This window comes from Sinocyclocheilus grahami, unplaced genomic scaffold, assembly GCF_001515645.1.
Source record: "Sinocyclocheilus grahami isolate Dianchi unplaced genomic scaffold, SAMN03320097.WGS_v1.1 scaffold628.1, whole genome shotgun sequence".
NCBI lineage: Eukaryota > Metazoa > Chordata > Actinopteri > Cypriniformes > Cyprinidae > Sinocyclocheilus > Sinocyclocheilus grahami.
The window spans coordinates 583,034-598,267 of NW_015505807.1; the positions used below are offsets into that span (position 1 = coordinate 583,034).

At 35.0% G+C, this 15,234-nt stretch overlaps 1 protein-coding gene across 1 annotated transcript in view; it reads right to left on the bottom strand.

Annotated features, from left to right (window-relative positions):
* dpp6b (dipeptidyl-peptidase 6b) overlaps nucleotides 1-15,234 on the bottom strand; it is a 136,867-nt gene that overhangs the window by 33,271 nt on the left and 88,362 nt on the right. The window contains exons 2-7 of the mRNA XM_016241608.1: nucleotides 10,654-10,768; nucleotides 8,216-8,314; nucleotides 3,389-3,501; nucleotides 3,211-3,285; nucleotides 2,977-3,029; nucleotides 2,439-2,520 (exon numbers count right to left, since the gene is read on the bottom strand). Of these exons, the coding sequence (XP_016097094.1) occupies nucleotides 2,439-2,520; nucleotides 2,977-3,029; nucleotides 3,211-3,285; nucleotides 3,389-3,501; nucleotides 8,216-8,314; nucleotides 10,654-10,768 (537 nt within the window). The remainder of the gene's footprint in view (nucleotides 1-2,438; nucleotides 2,521-2,976; nucleotides 3,030-3,210; nucleotides 3,286-3,388; nucleotides 3,502-8,215; nucleotides 8,315-10,653; nucleotides 10,769-15,234) is intronic.

Here is a 15,234-nt window from a genome sequence, read left to right on the forward strand (position 1 = left end):
AACCAATCGAGTGCTGCAGAAAGTCCTAAATCCTGGAAACAAGTTAGCATTTTTTCCTGAAGTCAACAGGTTTTTGGAATTGGTTTTTGATTAAATGCCTGAAATTAGGAAACATTAGCTCAAGATTTTTTTTCACATTTTATCCTGCAGCATAAAAATATCAGTGATACCCCACTCGTAATTTTTTGCTTACAAGTGGCTAAATTGGACTTCAGCAGTTGTCTGGGACTTTAGAAGTCATCATACTGAACAAATAAATGCATGTTCTCAATAATCTGCTTTACAGCATTCCGACAAACTATTCTCAACTTCTGAATTTGAAATAAAGATGAATATATTTGTCAGGTTCTTAATGGTGGTAGTTTGTTTATAGGCTAACTCTAGCTTTTTACCTCTGCCGACTCTATTTAGGCTCCAAAAAGTTGTGTTCATTTGTGTAGATTATCTTGATGAACAAAACATGTAAGAATCCTAAACTTTAGTTGTTCACAGAGCATATTTTCTAAAATAATTCAAAAGCCAATGGAAAACCCCAATTTGGCTTTTTGGCGAGAGAAACAATTTAATGCTAACTTCAGCGTTGGCCTACAAAAATACATCATCCCTGTAGAACTACAGTGGAGACACAGACGAGATGGAAAAGATTCAATTATTATGATGTGTCCCATGCTATAATAACAACATAATAAAGGAAAAAACATTATCGGATTTCTGAAATTGATTTATGCATTGATAATCCATCATTTTGTTCATGATATAATGCATTATGCACTGTTGCAATGCTATTTTGAGCTTTAGAAGGCGGCTGTCTATGTAGACAGCAAGGCGGTTCAGTAGGTTTTGGGACGGAGCCAATGGCATGTGTCTACACTCTGGCCCCCGTCCCGCTGAGTGTACGTTCTCCTCCATCACACCTGTGATGTACAGCGACTCCTCTACATCTCTATCTCTGCTCATCCATGATCCGTCTCGCGCTCTCTCCCCCCCGGAGGAGTCTGGGATGTGACCTTCAGTGTAGGTTCTGGCTGCGCAGACCCCTGCTGATTGCTCTGTCACGGAAACTAATTGCCGGAGGCGCAGGGTGCGGGACAGCATACGGGCGCCCGGAAAATTACACACCTGATGCTCCGCTCACACACACAAACACAAGTGAGCATGTGTGCTTTATTTATAACACACAAAGCAAATACGCATTTGTGTATGATTATGACAATGCAGTGCAGTGCCATACATTTATGAGTTTGTGTTTGCAGGTAAACACTATAACACAAATATTCCAGGCTTGGATTATATTGCACTTCTTGTGTTGACTGATAAGACACTAAAACAACAGACTACTAATACAAACACAGTAATGCTTCTGTGTCTGTGCTTGTCTTGTTCGATATGAACACAGAAGTAGATATTTTGAAGAATGTTGGTAGGAAGTTTTTTTTTTCCATACTATGGAAGTCAATGGCTACCAGCAACTGATTGTTGCCCAGCCTTCTTCAAAATATCTTCTTTTGTGTTCAGCAGAAGAAAGAAACTCATATAGGTTTGGAACAATGTGAGGGTGAGTAAATGATTTGTCAGTTTTGGATGAACTATCCCTTTGAAACATTTAAAAGCTACAGTTAGTTCGGGGTTTCTTTGAATCTCTGACTTTGGGGAAGAGTAACAGTGACTCTTGCCCTTCCAAACGTCACTAATTGAGGCCAGAAAGAAACTAAAATCAGCTCTTTTGAAATGAGGTTGTGTCATGCTGCTTTACTAAAGCTCCTATTTTATCTCGGCCAGCATGAAACAGACACAATCAGGCCGATATGAGCAGCTCACATTTGTTTATTTGCTCCACTTTTTTTTTTTTTTTTTTTAAATATTGAGCAGAATTATATGGACATGTGGGTAGTTAATACAAAACATCAAGCAGTGTGACTTCATGTAAAATTATTGTAAACACTATTTTCTAATTCTAGTATCATTTTTATAATGCTGATTTCAGAAGATACACTATTGTTCAAAAGTTTGGGGATGGTAAATTTTTTTATGTTTTTGAAAGAAGTCTTATGCTCACCAAAGCTGCATTTATTCGACCATATATACAGTAAAAACAATAATATTGTAATAACTATTTTAATATATTTATTCATGTGACAGCAAAGCTGAATTTTCAGCATCATTACTCCAGTCTTCAGTGTCACATGTTTCTTCAGAAATCATTCTAATATGCCGATTTGCTGCTCATTAAACTTGTATTATTGTATTATGTATACTTAGACAATATTTGCATTTTTGAAGTGTAGTAACTTGTACAATATTAAACCAACCTCTTATAACAGTGTTTGTGATTTGTGGTATTTAATTGTAGCTTTGAAGTTTACCTCTATAAACCTCATTTTGTTAGAGACTCATCGGTCTGTGAGTTTGTCATCAGAGTGTGTTTGTGTTTCTCTTACCAGTTGCTGTCCTGTGGGACCCCATCCGGCGTACTGCAGTACGGTGCTCTGCACCTCATTAGGGGTCAGCTCCACTTTCTCTCTGTCAAAAAACAAACCAATCTCAAAGCAGGACAACTTTGTGTGTGTGTTGCTTTGCATTCATGTATGCATTCATGTATGAAATGTATTGTGATTTGACACCAGAGAAGGTCAAATAATGTCATATGTATCTGTTAGAATGACAGAGAGAGTGTAAAAGTGTGTGTGTGAGCTGAATGAGAAAGATGTGTGTGTGTGTGTAGATGTGTAACCTATATGAAGTCTAATGTATTTCACTGAATGCACTTGCGATGTTTAATCGCTACATGTAATTAATAATTTAGATCGGGGGGAGGGAGACAAGTTATATTTGCAGGCATGGACCGCTCTGGGGAAATGATACCAATTCTTAGGAAACACACTAGGTGGCAGTGCTATCCACAATTCAGGTCTCTCTGAAGAGCTCAGGCGAGAGGACAGTAAAAAGCAGTGAGTATGTCATAACAACAAGACTTACGGAGAATCAAGGCTGCAGATGACGTAATAGGCCGTGAAGGAATACTGATAAAGCTGTAGAACAAAGAGAACAGACGAGATGGCCTTTAGAAGCGATCGGTCGCACATCGTGTCATCATCTTTTAGAAAGAGATGTGATGCAACAGATAAGCGGACTCTGCAACAAAAGACTAGAGAATCTGAGTAACAAACAGCTGGATCCTTCACATTATAAATCAGAATACAAAGCATTTACCGGTTCAATATTGTAGGCCGCCAACACATATTTTAGATCAGGAGATACTTGGAGTTTGATCGGTTTGTAGGATCCCTGAAACCGAAGGGGGAAAAAAAAAGGTCATGCATCTTGGATGTGAAGTTACTTTTCTTTAGTAAAAAAAAAATGTTTTGATGTTAATCAAAGTGGTAAGAACCTGGTTTTTGAAACTCTCGAATATCTTGCCCTCTGCCAAAGTCTTGTTGGTTTTGGACAGCACATTGAGTTCCATCACATTGCCGTCAGGGGTACGGTACAGCAGCTCAGTGTCTTTGAAAAAAAAAAAAGTAAAAAAAAAAGAAAGATTATCCTTGACATACATGATATCCTATTAATGTACAGTCAGCTGATCATTATCACAAAATAAACCTAGAGAGAGAGAGAGAACGACGTATTTTATCACTATGAATCGGTTTGTTTTGGGATAATATCTATTAGGCTATTACACAGCTATGTACCAAATTAATAATTAATAATTCACAAACACAAACAGTATATATATGGATAAAATAATGGCCATTATTATATTATTCATGCAGACTACAGTGAAGAAAACTAACAAACATTGCAATTACTTTTCTCTTTACTTCTCTAGGTTGTATATCAGTGCAGTACAAGTTGTGTTCAGTAGTGTTTAGTACAAGTGCTCGGTGAAACGGGTGATGTGTCAGATTTACACAAAGGACAAATCACGGAAGCCGAAAGTTTAGCAGGAGCATCTGTAACCTCAACAGCCCAGTTGTTTGCTATTTTAAGAACGCAAAGAATGGCAAGATCAGTGAAGAAGAATAGTGGTTGAAAACGTGAATGATAGGGCCGCTGAGCACAGGCTAAACAACACAGAACCACTACAGCAAAGGTGAAGTCCCTGTTTCTACAAAAGCTGACCACAGAGATCTTCACAAAGCCAACATCTATGAAAGAGCTGTTATTGCTAAAACTTTAATCACGGACACCTGTCCTAAAATTAGGCCTGTCGCAATAATCAATATATCGACTTATCGAGCAATATATGTACACGACCGCAATAATTTTTGGTGACGCAATATATCGCCCATTATATTTACTCAAAAATGAATGTCACTATGTTTTGTACATTCCACTTGCGCCTGTGTCTTTTGCAGCTTCTCGTACACAACGTGGTGTAGTCATGAGGTGCTAGTTCACATTTAAAAAATGCTTCTACAAAAAAAGTTTCATCTGCAGATATGGTCTTGTTTAGGGATCTGTGCCGTTGTGCACAGATCTGACTGCTAAGTAGGAATTGTGTTTTTCAGCAATAGTGCTGTGCACCCTTAATTTACAGAGAAAAGAAGGTCAGGGAAAAATCTGTAGATGGAAAAATCTCCATACAAGTTCTTTGTGCACTTTTCGTTTTTTCTACTTGGTACTTTGCACTTTTTGTTAGAAAATGTTTATTTACTAGTTATTCAGGTTTTTTAAGGTATCTAATATTTTGATACTTAATATCCATGATCTAAATATTCTTACAAAATTAAAGTTTGTTGTCATTTGGAAGTGTGTTGGCCTTCTTGCATTATTATGCTGTTACATTATGATTATATATTCAGTGGCATAGAATGGTCTTTAAAATGACAATAATATCGCTTATCGCAATTATTTCTGGGGCAATATATCGCACAACAAAAAGTTGTTATCATGACAGGCCTACCTAAAATGCAAAATATAAGGTGAACCTGATCTTCCCTAGCCAAACAAATCACCTGACTTCATTATTATCAAACCACTATAGTTTTGGAGTGAAAAGTGTGAAGCAGATTCCCTCCTCCAAAATCTCCTAAAGCAACTGGCAGATGTTCTGAAAGAACTTTCACGATTGAGCATTCAACTGGAGACTATTCAGAAGTTGTATGGATCTAAGAAAAACTGAATAATGAAAAATTGATGATATTAGTTCTTACTTAATATATAGATATGACATAATATACACTGATGACTGGAGTAAAGGTTGCTGAAATTCAGCTTTGCATCACAGGAATAAATTACATTTTAAAATATATAATAAATATATTAAAATACAAATATATATATTAAAATATATATTACATACATAAAATAATATATTATATATTTTAAAAAATTCACTGTAATTATATTTTTATATTATTGCTTTTACTATAGATATATAATATACAGTAAATAAATATTTTTTAAAGTTGTGTTATTGCTTGTTGCCTTATGTTAAACTACTATCAGTCTACACTCCATACATCATAATGACAAAGCAAAAAAGAAAAGAAAAAAAATTGTTACATATTTATATGAAATAGCAGATCGATAAATAACAATAGGAGTTATGGACAATTGCTTCATTCAGGAGAACAGACAGATAGTTTTACTATTGTGCTTCATGCACATAAAATGGTTTGGGTTTATTTTTACAACCCATATAAATGTATTCATTCATTTCTTTTGAAAAGCCTTTAAAACCCTTTTACAGCTCATTTTAAAGCACTGGCCCAATTGTCCCCGCTTTAAAAGTTCCTGTTTTGCTAAAGCAACTGTGTTCTTTATATATTCAGACTGTAAATGTTATACCTACCTGGTAAACAAGTCTGCTCCAGACCTGAATGCAGATAGCACCCGCCTTGATAAATAATACAGACGAGTGATCGCTTTTAGAAAGGCTCGACGCTGAGTTGTGGAGCATGTCAGAGAGAGAATAATAGGGCTGTTTCTCCGAGGTAAACACAGCCTTAAATCAACAAATGCCTTTTCAGCAGCAGAATAACAAAAAAATGATTAATCAAAAACGCAGATGAAAACATGATTTACATATTTTGCACGGTTTACAAGGTACCAGGCCTGCACCTTTATAACACAAACAAGCACACAAGGACATCCCATTCTTCACCCTGCCAAAATCGATTAAAATTTCAAGCACAGGACAATTAAAGTAATAGCTAAAATAAAGCATCATCAAAAGCCTTAGCATTAGAGACATACACCAGAACAACCTCAGTGAGAACTGCAATGATAGCGTGTGAAAACAGGACAGCAAGCAGAAGGGCTTGGTTATAGTTCCAGTTCTCTGAAGTTCAGTGTTGGTTTAAGTGATTATGCTTTTCTTGCTGTCAGCATGAGCACTGTAGTCTGAGACAGAGCTTTTATTCCAGAACCCTACCATTGATTTGTTCATGTAATAGCTTCCTTTGTGACAAAGAAGTGTGATTAATTGTACTGAATGTGCACTTGTAGTGTATTTCAAAAGTATAATTTTATAAAAAAATATACTTGCAGATAATATAATATTAATGAAAAAGGCCACTTTACTTAAAGAGTAATTATACCTAATTGTACTTTGTTCCCTTGACTATATGAATGAACACACTTTATTACACTTTTAGAAAGTACTCTTTGTATTAATCTCAATTTAAAGTTGTACTTAGTTTAAAGTACATTTTAAATGGTTTTATAATCTTTTGTCATGCTTTACAGAAGTACACTTATTTTGAGGTGTTGACTAACCAACTAAAGTACAAGTGAAGTATTTGATTGTAGTCTTAACTGTGTTATTTAAAATTACATTTAAAGATAATATCTTTTAATTGTACACAATTGCAACTTAATCATTTACTGGATTTATGCTTTGATAATCGTACTGAATATTACCCAGATGTAGTTTTTGATAAAAATGTGATTTTCTCACCTTTTCGCTCAAAATTATGCAATTTTTATGCATTTTAAAAGAATGCTTTAAGTTAGAATAAAACTGATTTTTTTTGTTTAAAAAAAAGTAGAGGCTCTGATCTTTATTGATCTTCATATTCATACAGCAAAATATACTGGAGGCCATGAAATTTTAGGGGAAATCATCAAAATCGCTGGCGGTGGCTGGCATCTTTTTTTAAAAATGCTGGCGGGGTAAGAGTTAATATCCTAATGATTTTTGTCATAAAAGAAAAATCTATCATTTTGACCCATACAATGTATTTTTGGCTATTGCTACAAATATCCCCCAGCGACTTAACACTGCTTTTGTGCTGCAGGGTCACATATAAAAAATTCAGGTTTTTCAGGAGTATATTATATCTAGCAATTCTGACTTTTTTTTTTTTATTCTGAGTTTGCATCTCACAATTCTGACTTGTTTATATCTACAAATCCAGACTTTTTCTCAGAATGCGAATTTTACATCTCACAATTGTTTTTTGTTTCTACCATGAAACTAAAAATAAAAAAGGCAATTGGCAAACTTTGTATCTCCAAATTCTGACTATTTTCTTACAATTGTGAGCATACTGTACATCTCACAATTCTGAGAAAAAATACTTTATCTCAGAATTGTGTGGAAAAAAGACAAAATTGTGATATATAAGCACAGAATTGTGAGAAAATGGCTTGATTGTGAGATAAAATTCACAATTACCTTTTTATTTTTTTTTATTCCATTTAGTTTTCATACTAAACTACTTGAACAAGATTGTCTACCTTGTCAAAAATAAATACCCAGCTAGTAATCCCATTGAGCAAACCATATATGTATCATCTGATGATCATAAATGACCCATTTGAAACAGCTGTAAACCATGTACCAGTCTAAACCAGCTTTTTTTTTTCAGGTATACTGTATGTTCAGCAATGAAAAGTAATACATAGCCCTATCCAAGTTTTGCAGTCAATAAAAGTCAATAAAGTGATGCTGGTTCTGCTCTGCAGTCATTTGCTATAAGTGTATGATGAAAACCCAGAGCCTCTAAACCAACTTGAAAGAATTCAAGCCTGAACAAAGGAAGAGAAGAATAAGCAATGCAGGGGGAGAATATTTCTCCACACTGATCCATATTAAATGGGGATTTTCATCTGAATTACCACAGAGATTGCATTCGATCAGTATGAGGCTTTAGATGCAGATCCTGATGCAGTTTCTCTCTTTGGTGTTATGAGATGATGCAAAAGGTGCTGCATCCACCCACAGCGCTGGCAGCTGAACAACAGGGAGTAAAACTCAACCGCCACTCACCGCTAATCCATGCTACCTCAGGGTCGTGTGCCTGGAGCTTCCCACTGAACATGTCCTCAATCGTGACTTTCTTCTTGGAGGCCAGACTGTCATCATCATCTGTGAGCAGAAGATTTGGACAATATTACAAGACTAGAAAAGAGAAGTTTGTCAAGACAAACTGCTTAATAAAGTTTAAAATAGTTATATATATATACAGTATATATATATAACTGCACTTGCAGATAATATAATATGACAAAAGGCAATTTAAGGTACTAGTTAACTTTAATGACTACTTTTCACGCTTTTTTAAAGTGTGCTTTAATGTTAAATTTTTACCTTAAAGTACATTTAAAGTCATTCTATTTCATAACATTTATTACTTTAAAGTACACTTATACTTGTGTGTTGTCTAACATACTAAAGCACAGGCAAAGTACTTTTAACTGTAGTGTAGTGTAGTGAATATACTAACCTGCAACTGTGACATGTGTAATTGCAAATATAAATACATGACATACAAGTTTCAAGAAATAATATTTAAGTATACAGTAGTTAGTTTACTATAAATGCTTGTCAATATAAAAGACAATACAAATTAAATATAAAGATTAAATTAAATATAAAGATGTACTTTTTTAGTATTTTTAAAAAAGTGGGTTCAATTTAGCGTGAACACTCTAAAGTTGAGAAAATTGCATATATAATATAAATATATTACATAATCCACGTTGATTTAAAAACAATACATACAATACATTCAACAATAAAAGAGTTTGGTGTTTTTCCCCTGGTGGTCTGCCAGCTGAATATGTTTTCTAACCACTGTCCTAGTGTATACCCGCAAACTTGAAATAGCTCCTCCATATTTAAGCACTAAAAAAAAAAAGGTCGTGGAAACATTTTTCACTCAGAAATTCCTAGTATATTTCACAGAAATTGCAATTAACACATTTAATTAAACCATGAAATTTTGAAGCAGAAAGACTGAAAAATAGTAGCCTAAAAAGTAAACTGAGAAATAGTATTTTCTTGCAAAATGTACACCAACTTACACCTTCTTTTTCAGGTGAGCATCTCTCTTTTCCTCAATGATGGCACATTTCAAATTTTGAAAGTAACTCTGGAATTTGTTAAAAACCACCTCCCTCAGGCCCCATAAGACCACCAAATATAAAAAAAATTTAATTGGGAAAACAACAACATTTTTTTAATTTTTATAAATGTATGCATAGCTCCCACCATATTGTCTGGCTTCTGTCCCCTGAGGTCTGGCTTCAGCAAACAACTCCCTCGCTGGTCCACAGGGCCACAGCCAATTACTAGAGCTGACACGAGGTGCAGGGCGAGACTGGGCCTCCCTAGTGTGTCTCATTCTATTCAGAGCTCTATTGATCCGCACATTGATCTAATCAGCCAGAGGTTTTTTGTTATTAGACGACTATACGCTCATCGTTCGTCTCCCTACATAACAAGTATCCATTCAGGATTTTAACACTTTACAACTGGCTTGCAACACTTTGCAAGAGTAGAAGCAAGAAAGGTAAAGTGGAATGACAATCCATTTCTTCATATATCATATGGAATAAATATCACTATAACAGTATTGTTATCCTTAGCTAAAACAAACAAAAAAAAGTAATTCACTTAAAAAAATGATTTGAGTCATGGCAACATACAATATGATCTTCTATTTACTCATCACATTAATTTAACCATTTTATCTTCATCTTAATTTTTTCACAACTTAATAATTGAAGTCAGTTTAATATCATTTAGATTGAAATAACATGTACAGCCAATTTGAGTATACTTAAAAATTTAAGGCAGCAACTGAACTTAAGTTTATAAGTTGAAGTATATGGAAATTTTACGGTAATAAAATATAATGTAAATATTAGATTTAAAACAAACTTAAAAATTGGAAATGTTGTCTGTTGAAGCACTCAAATTTTAATGCATGACATACATTTTTAAAAACATTGAAATCATTTGACGCCATCCTGAACATGAACTGCTCCAGAGAAGATCTGTGTTTTATCTTTAATATGAGAAGTAAACAGCATGGCAAACAACACACAAAAACTACCTGTGATGTTCTGCCAAATGCTTATATGACTATAAACATTACTGTTAAAAATGTATTCTCAATTAGATCTCAGCATGACCTACATTACAGTCCCATTATTCATTAGAGGGATAGCTTTGATCTAAACCAGAAAACTAAATGGATAAGTAAACAATGATAATATGCAATTAGACAGCCCTAAACATGCTTACTAGTATATTTGCATTGTACAATGGGAGTTTATACTAACGATATACACAGATCTAACAAATGCAGGTTTATGTGAAGAAATACACATGTCAGGAATGAGGACACAACTACTTTTTGTTTGCATTTTAGACTTGTACTAATGATTAAGTGTGAGAGGCATGCGGACAGCAGCACGCACTTGGTGAGAGTAGAATGACGGAGGTGACGATCAGAGAGCAGATGGCCAGGATGACCAGCAGGGCGATGGCGATTCCCTTCCAGTTCTTCTGCGGAGGGCTACTGCCAACCAGCTCCTGTCAAACACACAAGCACAGACATGTAAACGCTTAAAGCTCTAAGAATTTTTATGTCAAAATACATTCTCTTAACCCAGTTTATTGTTCATTGACTACTATAAATATGCAATTCGAGAATCTAGGCACCATCAAAACATTTAGAGCGGTCCGCTCAGATCCGTCAATCATCCTAGCTCGACCAATAGCAAGAGTCTGGGGGCGTGGCTACTGTAGCAGGCTGAGCCAGAGGGTGTTAAGCAGGTGTGGGAAGATTACTGAAGTCAAAATTCGAAGACTTGCCAATATACACAGAGACAGACAGCGTTTTTATAAAACTCCGAAATAAATGTAAATAAATATTTACTTAATTGGCCACCGTTTTACTTTTCTTTTAAGTAATGACAATGCATGTGATAAAGGCCAATACAATTTAATTAAGGCAAATGAGATGAAGAAGAACTCATCCACAATATCCACATTGACCGCCACAAATATCCAGCGCCCCCTGCCATCAGCTCCCGCGTCTCACACACACACACACGAGCGCGACTTTAGCACTAGATTTAGCAACTTTCAGACCCTTTTAGCGGCTTTTTTCCATTGAATATTCATACTGACAAACCTAGCGACTTTTTTGGGATAAACCTTAGCTATGGATCAGTTGGAAGATTTCTCCAGTGCTGTCCCGCGACCGCGAGGTCTGACTTTCCCGGAAAAGTGTCACCTCTCTCGGCGTCTGTTCTGTGCAGTGAGCAGCAGAGAAGCAGCGCATTCAGTTACTCAGACACAGGCAGTGCGCTGCATGAGACAAAAAAGCAATCTAGCCAAAACAACCGCATAGCCGCTCTTCAGTGTAGATGCATGTTGATTTTATCAGACGATGCTGTGATTATAAATGAGAGTGACTCCTGGTTAACATGTATTAAAAGGGGTCGTGTTTAGTCACTATTTAGTGTGGTATTTTTTGACAATATTCACTCATCATGACAGTAAAATAGGGCATTCTAAGTCAATATACTGCAGTATTTCCTCTCTCAATCAGTAGAAAATATGGTTAACACCCGGTCATGCATGAAAAAAAAATACCGTCATGTACCGTGAAACCGGTATAATTTTGAAAAATACCGTGATATAAATTTTTGGTCATACCGCCCAGCACTAGAATTTTCAGTTAAGATAAAACTAAAAACATTTTAGTCAAGGTTTAATTTAGGTTATTAACTGTACTAGTACAAATATAGACAACTTTGAAAGATGTTAGTGTTTATTGTGATGTCTTTTCAGAATATGCATCATATTTTCTGTTACAAAACAAAAATACCAGACAAATTAATAAAACCCACAATAATCAAGCAAAATTATACTATTTAAACAATTTATTTTATTTTCTTTCCATGCAAAGGTTTATTTGCTTTTAGACCAACTGAACAATAAAGGTTCAAACCTGAAACTATAATGTTCTATTAGACCAATATAAAAAATAAATTTACAATTTTTTTCTTTTTTTTTTAAACTTAATTTTTTACTTTTCGTTTTCCTTTTTGAAAATCACTGTAACACACTGGGTCTCAGTCAGTGACTGTGCCTAAACATGAATTTGTGAGTGAGTAAATCATGATTCATCAATAACTTTCATACTAACATTTATTCTAAACGCACAAAAAAAATGTAGGAACAACTAAAATTACACATAGACATAATACTCTGGGTGGTTTTATAAATAATCCATGCAATTATAAGTGAATTGAGTGGCCCACTGATTTGAGTGGCTTAGTGCTTTAACGTCTGAGAGTGGGTTTGTAAATTATGCTTTTGGCTTATTTCCGTTTCTTGAGCAGCAAATCAGCATATTAGAATGATTTCTGAAGGATCGTGTGACACTGAAGTCTGCAGTAATGATGCAGTTTTGATCAAAGGAATAAATGACATTTTAAAACATATTCAAATACAAAACAGTTTCTTTACATTCTAATATTTTTTCCACAACATTCCTGTTGCTACTGTACAGTATTTTTGATCAAATAAACACAGCCTTGCGGACCATAAGAGACTTCTTTCAAAAACAAAGCGAGAGAGTGTGTTACTGTTAATCTAATCTTTTAAATAAAATAAACAGTACAGTGCATACACTTATGAAATGAAAGAAGAGTAAGCTATTTCTCATAATTAGCTGGTTTATAACACTGATCATTGTTTTACCAGCTAGTTTCAAGGACCACTTCAAATGTTCCTCATGAAACGTCCCTCTAAAACTGAAGGTTGATTGTCTCCATTACCTCTGCACATGAGATGGCTCGCTGAACAACCTGACAGCTTACATTTCAATTCACAAAGATGAATTCAAAAATACAGCTGCTGAAATATCACCTTGAAAATATTGCTTTTGCTCATACAAACACCAAACCCTAAGTATTAAACACTCGCCACACCTAGACATGAATGATGCCTATGGTGCTCTATTGCTTTTCAAGGTGATCAGACTTGATCAAAACAGACAAACTAATTCACTGTAGGTGGGTTATTTTTACCAAGCAACTGCCTAGAAAAGCCTAGCAACCAAACCAGAATGCTATAAAAGCCACCCAGCATTGTGGCTGTCGTTCCCTCCTTCAGGGAACGAGGGTTACATACGTAACCGAGACGTTTTCTATAGAAAATGTAAAAACATAGTTTAACATCAAATATGAATGAAACAGTTAACAGGTTTGTCAAGTGGTTGAACAAAAGTAGTATGGTCAACAAGCAAATGTACAGTTCACATTTAAATCATATTTCTAAAAAATAGCCTTGACAGTGTTAACATCGAAATAAACCAAGCTGACTTCTTTGCATGTGCGTAACGTCTGTAAATAAGCTTGCATTCTGCTCAATCTCAAAATGAAATGTTTATCTGAATCAAACAAAAGACGCAATGTCAAGGCAAATCAGGCAAGTCATCTTTAATTTTAGAATCCAATATTCTCAACACTAAAGCAACAGCTTCATGCTGAACTCGTCTGAGATAAGAACGCTGTCTGTGATAAATAAAATGAAGCCGTTTGTGTGCTTCGACTTGAAGGGGAGAAATGCAGCATTGTGGCGTTTGCTTGGGCTGGAACTCTCTAGAACAAGGATGTCAATTGCAAAATTTCAACAGCAGCTTAATTAATTAGCAAAATCACAGAATATTACGCATGAGCCAATGTACAAAATTGTACCATCACTGATTGAATCTTTTTATTCCATGCTTTCAGGGTCCATGGGGAAATCAAACTATAAAATGTAGGACATATAGTACTTTTCCTTTGTCATTACATTCACTCACAAGCACAGCTTTAATTTCATGCATCTTCATCCATACATCTCACTCTGCTTTTTAAAGGACTGTGAACACCTTAATCTTGAGCAATTTTGCAGTTTTTCATAGATATTCTTCTGTTTTCCAGCAATCATTCATAGGAAATGAAATACATAATGGCTTGGAATCCATTATTACGGTACTGTATATCCCATTAAAGCAAGGCATGCAGAAGGAATGACGCAGGTCTTAATGAATGGTGTGTTTCAAAGTTATTTCTGCACTACACCTGTGACCCATATGTAACAGCAGGCATCTTAAAAATGGGTTGTATTTTGAGGAGTCACATATTTGATGTACTACTGTAACTTTCAGAACTGAAAAATTCCTCCGTAGTCCAAAAAGAACATTTGTTGACCCCCCCAAAAAACATTTAGCCCTACACACATTGGGTGATCAAAAACTTCCATCAGTACTTTTATGTAGAGATGCACCGATTACAATTTTCTTGGCCGATTCCGATTTCCGATTTTTTTGTTAGTGTGATCTGCCGATACCGATTTTTGCCGATTCCGATTTTCTTTCTAAGAACTATAATTGACAGCATATACAAACAAAAATCTACTTTTCTTCAACGCAAAGTTTTATTTTCATAAAAAAACAAGTAAAAAGTCAGTAATAAAATAAGAACACAAAACAATTGCAAACAACAGCACAAATAAATGCAATAGAATAAAGAGAGCTATGAAACTAAGTTTTTCAGGTTAAGTAAGTTTTTATTCAGGTAAGAAATACTACAGAAATTAAAGTAATCAAATGTAAAATAACACATCCAGTGTTATTTTACATTTGATTACTTGAATTGCTGTAGTCTTTATTGTAAAAATGAAATACAGATTAATGCTTACCATTAAAGTTATAAAACGTATTCAGTCAAGAGCAGAAAGTGATTTTCTTTGTCTTTTGTTCTTTGATTAACATGACAGACAGCAGCAGAAATATTGGACTGCGGTCCCTTTAAGAGTTTATCCACGGACTCCAATATATAGGCCCTGTTTACACCTGGTCATTTCATGCGTTTTCGCTGATCGCATCTGATTTGTTAAAACGTTTCCATTTAAACTTGCCCACATAAATGTGTCGTCGCAAAACGGATATAAATCCGATCTTCAATTCCCGTGCTATATTTAAATTTAACGGAGTTCAC